Source organism: Quercus robur, chromosome 5 (genome assembly GCF_932294415.1).
Source record: "Quercus robur chromosome 5, dhQueRobu3.1, whole genome shotgun sequence".
Taxonomy (NCBI): Eukaryota; Viridiplantae; Streptophyta; class Magnoliopsida; order Fagales; family Fagaceae; genus Quercus; species Quercus robur.
Genome location: NC_065538.1, coordinates 83,612,926 through 83,618,887, shown reverse-complemented (window position 1 = coordinate 83,618,887; position 5,962 = coordinate 83,612,926). Strand labels below are relative to the sequence as shown.

General features: G+C 34.2%; 1 protein-coding gene across 1 annotated transcript; it reads right to left on the bottom strand.

The window, feature by feature from the left end:
* Positions 1–273: 273 nt before the first annotated feature.
* Positions 274–5,306, bottom strand: LOC126728851 (sphingosine kinase 1-like). The gene is made up of 7 exons (XM_050434612.1): positions 4,804–5,306; positions 3,555–3,678; positions 3,368–3,445; positions 2,999–3,069; positions 1,852–2,148; positions 1,280–1,402; positions 274–749 (listed from the first exon to the last, which is right to left on the bottom strand). Exons 1-7 carry the CDS (start codon positions 5,152–5,154, stop codon positions 558–560), a joined length of 1,236 nt encoding a protein of 411 aa, XP_050290569.1. The 5' UTR covers positions 5,155–5,306; the 3' UTR covers positions 274–557.
* Positions 5,307–5,962: the final 656 nt, after the last annotated feature.

Genomic DNA, 5,962 nt, shown 5'->3' with positions numbered 1-5,962 from the left:
GGTGTTAGTTTAACACATTATTGGGGTGTCCAAAACCTGTTAGAGCATATAACAAAATCTCATTGGAGTGCGCATTTGTAATTGCTATTGCATAAGCTTTTTTCATAAGCAAGCCTTAACTTGGCTTGTGCGTGTAAAAATAAAATAAAGTCACCAACAATTGTAGGTTGAGTAGTTGGCCAAGCAAGCATTCCAGTTATGTGAGTCAAGTCCATTTTGAGACTCTTACCAGTTACCAGCATAATGGTATGATGGTATGTTAGACTACAATGATTAGGAACCATTCATAATTATCTCCACGCAACTTTATAGCAAATAATTTCGAAGCAGCAAATGAACTGTACATTGCCTTGATAGTAATCCTTTTTTTTTTGGGGGGTAAATTTACTCACCAAAGGCAATAAATTGACAGCAACAACTTGTTAAAGAACGTTTCTACTTTTCTTTTGCCTTATTGAGTTATTTACCCTTTCTGGCTCTATACAGGCAGAATAAAATGAACAAACCCATGGAATTTCAATATCTGAGGGACCATCAAATGAAATTGAATCAACTCTCTATAAAGGAGAAAACAAGGTAGCTAAACCTTGATGCACGGCTATTTGAAGTTTATCATAGGCCATGGGTGCCTTTTGGTCACACTTGTAAGTTCCTTTCCCTCTAGCCAGGACCTCACCATCTGAATCTATGATCCCTTCCTTTGTTGGTTCCTTGGTTTGGGGACCAGGTTCCAAGACGAATGCTTTCACCTGTTTTGTTGCAGGATACAGAAAAAACAGTTAACAGAAAACCAAAATACCTTATACATACATATACATATATTGCCAAAAGCTTGGGTCATTGCAATTTGTCCCCCTCTAAAATATAGGTATCAAATTCAATCTCCCTTACTATTCTATGAGATTGAGCAATGTCCCTATTGAAAATACGCAAAATACCCCCACGGTAAACAATTTCTGTCAATTTCAAAATTTTAATGGAAAATTCTAAAATCTAGCAATGTCCCCGTAATGAATCTCTCCCCTTCGTATGCAAATTTTCCATTGAAATTTTGAAATTGGCAGAAATTTTTAACAAAATAGTTATCAATTAATACAGGGGTTAATGAGGGGATTGAATCTGATTTTATAATTTAGGGGGAGCACAATTAACCCCAAAAACATTCTCTCTCTGCAAGTTAAGCAACTATGGAGATTTCTTTTCCATCTCATAACTGCTGCTAAAGGGTAAGAAAGAAGACAATGAAAAACAGATTGTCTTACTAAATTTGGTGACCTACCTTGAGGTATGTGACATGTGGTGATTTGACATGACTTCCATCATTCAATCCCGTCATCAATGACATTAAAGCTAACTGAGGGCAATCCCTCATAATGATCAAGTCTAGATAACCATCTGAGAACTGCACATCAACAGGCAAAAGAGAACACAGAAATGTCAATTATGCTTATAATTGACAGACAAATTATTTGAATTTGACACAAATATGCCCTATTGAGAATTTAGCAGAGATTCTACCAGATGAAGAGAAAATGATTCCTAATCAAGCTGTTAGGCTCCAAAACTACCACTCTTTTGTAAACACTGAACACCCCCATGGGGAGCACTGGCAGAGGGAGGAGGGCAGGGGGACCATTAAAAAATTTTCACCTCCCTCTTACAATTTTTGTAAAAAATAACAGCTGAACAGAGTCGTTTGCAAAGGGCTTTTTTAATTTTTATTTTGCGATATAGGCAGAGAAAACCCAACATAGCCATATGGTTTCAGCAGAATTGATATCTTGCAACATACCAAGAATTAAAATGGGTGAAAGAAATAAACTAAAACATTCATGCTGAATGTGACTTTACCTTGGCATCTGGGGCTGCCAATGTGCCTTCACTACCCCAAGGTACGTTATGAAGCCAGACTGAGACAAATGGCCCACTGATAGTTCTCCACTCTAAATTCTCCAAGTCAATATTAGGTCCCTGGTAACCATGATGCCGAACCTTAATAGACTCCTCTTCACTTGGATTGCAGCTATCAGGCTTGCCAGTAGATTTGTTGGGGTAACTAGTTGGCTCTCCATAAGTTTCAAAGCCAGGTGCAGGCACAAAAGAAACACATCCATTGTATTGCCTCAAATGTAAAATTCGTTGAAGACCCTAAAGAAAAGAAATAATTAGCATCAACGCCTTGATGCAGACTACTATTAAAACAGCAACATATGACTCCAACCCAGCCATTATTCAAATTAGGTGCAACTCAAAGAAATAAGCAAAAAAGATCACATGGAAATCAGCATTGTCAAAGCTGTCACATTTTACTCAACTAGGTGCAAGACACTGTTTATTGCGAGCATTTTTTCACCTTTATTGCTGATGGATATGATGATACAAATTCCATGACTAATGCTTATGTTTTGCAGTCTTGCATGTATATTCCCGAGTTAAAAAAAAAAAAAGTAAGGTGGAATTGATTAAAACAAGTCAAATGTTAAATGAGAAAAACTAAAGTGTATGCACGTGTATAATACAAGTAAATTTTATTTATTATTTTCCTATTAAAATTAAACTCTAGCTTATCTATAGCCTTTCTAATAGCCAACACAAATACAAACCTCTAACCTGCATTCAGCAAGGAATTGAAACAAAAGCTCAATTTTCCCAATCTGCTAAACATAAATAACAATAGTGACACGTAAGCCAATTTATCCCCAAAGCCTTATTAAGTACTGCTCTGTCATTACTACTACCACCATCATAGCGGAGCTCTGGTTCTTGTTCTATGTAATGATGAGTCTTTGAAGATACTATCAGGATCATAGAAATTATAATGCAACTAATACAACATAATATTTATTCTGTTCAGTCTACTTGTAACTTTAGATTACAGAACTAGATTAAGTGTTGTAACTAAAAAAATAATGGGATTACAAGTCATATACAAATACATACACACAAATCTGAAGTAGATTCAATGAAAATGATAAATGAGACATTCTTAAAAACATACATAGAAATCTATGCGAGCACTTCCCATCCACCTATACTTTTCAGATTCAATGTCAATATCCGCAACCAGACCTGAAATAGAATGAGATTTTCTAAGAGAAATAATGGAAATATTATGGATTGAGATCCTCTAGAGTTGTTCCTGGGTTAACTCCACCATAGAGTTCTTATAATCCTAATTTTCATCATTGTAATAGTGGTTAGATTTTTCCACAACATCAATAACTTAAATAGATGAGAAAATACTCCCAACCAATTTTTGTTTAAATGTTATTGGCATGGAAAAATCTAAACCATTTATTTGACAATGTATGGTTAAGATTTTAAAAACTTTCTGGTAGAGTACCCGTGCAAGTAAAATCAAGCATACCCCATGCAAGCATCAATATACTAAAAAATTTTGTCTCTCTTTGCAAAATTGTAGCTACATCCAGTGAGCGCTTATGACCTATCAATGATAAAAGAAAACAGTAGAAAATTCTTTAATCAAAATAATACCATTAAAATAATGGCAAAAGGAAAGGTGAATTGAAATACTGGCAGACACCATTTGTAACCTCGGATAATGGTAAGAACAGCATTAGGTGCTGTACAAGGATAGCCAACTGAATCCAGAAGGGACTTTACCATGCCATTTCCTGTCCCTACAAGAAAAAAATTTATTGTCAATATCAAAATTAATCCGAGGCATTAAAAATGTTCACTATAATAAAGAAACAACCACCAGGCCCTCCTCCTTCGTCATCAACAACAATGAGAATGGAATGGGAGAATAACTTGGTGGAAGTAATACTATGCTGCCTATGCAACTTTACATCGCTCCTGCATATTCATAATTAAGCTAATCACCACATAATATTACCCTTCAAAGTACTGTTGAAATGATTAGTGTCCAAATTATAAAATAACTTGGAAATACTCATCTTCATATTTGGACAGGAAAATTTAACGAAAGACAAATGGCCCATTTTCATAATTAGCACACATGAAAATGTTCATTTACATATAAAGTCCATGGCAATGAAGGAGCAATGTCTTGAACAAATATATTATCATGATATTAAGCTCAAATTTGTCTGCTGAAAACCAAGAAAGGAAATTTGATGATTCTTTAAATGGGGTTCACACTAACTGCAGAAATTTTCAAAATTTGCTTCCTTCCTCACAACTGGTTAATCATACAGAATCCTTTCCAATTACATAAAAACAAGTTAAAACCTCAAACAGATCCTAAAACCAAATTAATATGTGCCCAAAGAGTACAGGTCTAAGGAAATTCATTCAATGCTTAATATCAGCTACAATGCATGCTTTTTTTTTTTTTTTTTTTTTTCCTCTCAGTTCTTTTATACACTTAAAAATAAAAACCGTATTAACCTTAACTTGTGCCCAAAAAAAAAAAAAAAAAAAAAAAAACCATTAAATATAAATTTACATAACCATTCAAGTTTTATTTAAAATGCATATTAAATCGTAAGTCATAACTGAACAGAGCCATCAATGCCCAAAAACTGAATTAAACACTTCTAAATACCAAAACTGAGAGAAAAAGTTGCTGAAGTGGTCCTCTGGTAAAACGCTGTCATTTATGCAAATATGATATAACGTCGTTTTTTAAGTTTGTTTTTAATTCTTGTACCGATTAGGAATCTGACTCGCACATTTGCATAAGTGGCATTATTTTATTGACCATGACCACTTCAAATTTAAACCATAAACAACGGCCAACCGACATCCACAATTAATCACAAATAATTTTCCTTTCCTACATTTTCCAACCATCCAAACAGACCACAATTAAAAAAAAAAATTTAAATATTTACCGAGCGAGTCTATGTATTGACGGAGCTTTTGAGACCAGAGGTTAAGAGAGTCATTAGACAAAGGTTGAAACACGAAGTCCTTCCTCACCAAAGCTCCTTTGCTCGCGACACAGCAGATTCCAGCTCCTCCGCCTTTGACGACGGCTCTGATTCTAATCTTCGAGCCCTCCGTTACGAAACCGAGCACCTCTTTCTTCACCGTCAAGCAACGTTGACCTCTCTCCCACATCCTCAGCTTCCCATCCGCCGTTAGAGTTAACGGCGTCTCGCTCCCATTGATGATGACCCGGTCAGATACTATGGGCTGCTCCGCCGGGTTCTCGGGTTGCTCCATATCGAAAAAACTTAGAGTGAAAGAAAGAATTAAGAGTTGGAAAGAAACGCAGTCTCTCAGACTCTCTCAAGTTTGGTAGAAAACCCGGTTTTTTTGTTTGTTTGAACCGGGTTTTTGTGTGTGTACTTTGAATGTGAATGTGAGAGTTCGTATTTAACAATGACGTTTGACTCTGAATTGTACTTGGTAGTTGGTACGCAGGTGCGTTTTGTTTTACCTCATTTTTGTTTTTGGTTCTGTATTTTCAGTTTGGTTGTTTAATCAGTCACGTCACGCGCCATTGCCGGATGTGGATAACGGAAAAGTCTCCTGTTTTTTATATATATCCAATTTTGAAATTTAATTCCTGATTTGTTTTTGATTTTCTATTTGGGTAAAATTTAGGTAAGATAGCTTCTATATTAGGTTTTGGCTAAAATGAAAACTTGTACTTTATTTTTTTTTCAGAATTTATTTTAGTCTTATAATTTTGTTTTCGTTCATTTTTATTATCTAAGTTTCATATTTATTTAATTAAGGTATTTTCGTTAACTTTTGATAAAAAAATTTTGAAAAAAAAAATCTAAAAAATACTTTTTAATCATTAACTGAATTTTTTAATTTAAAAAATTGAAAAATTAACCATAATATATAACAAGTTTATGGAAAATTTTTAATTGAATAAACTTGAAAGTTAAAGGACTCAAATAAACGATAGCAAAGTTAAAGGAACGAAATTAATTTAGGTGAAACATAAATGGTGAGTTTTGAAATATAGTTAAATTCAAATGATTGAATTTAATTATCCTTATAGAATATAATATTATTT

Coding starts and splice junctions, on each gene's coding strand:
- LOC126728851 (XM_050434612.1), bottom strand. CDS start 5,154: ATGGAGCAACCCGAGAACCCGGCGGAGCAGCCCATAGTATCTGACCGG. Junction 3,446..3,554: donor TGTTCTTACCATTATCCGAG/GTTACAAATGGT, acceptor TATCATTGATAG/GTCATAAGCGCTCACTGGAT. Junction 3,070..3,367: donor TATATTGATGCTTGCATGGG/GTATGCTTGATT, acceptor ATTCTATTTCAG/GTCTGGTTGCGGATATTGAC.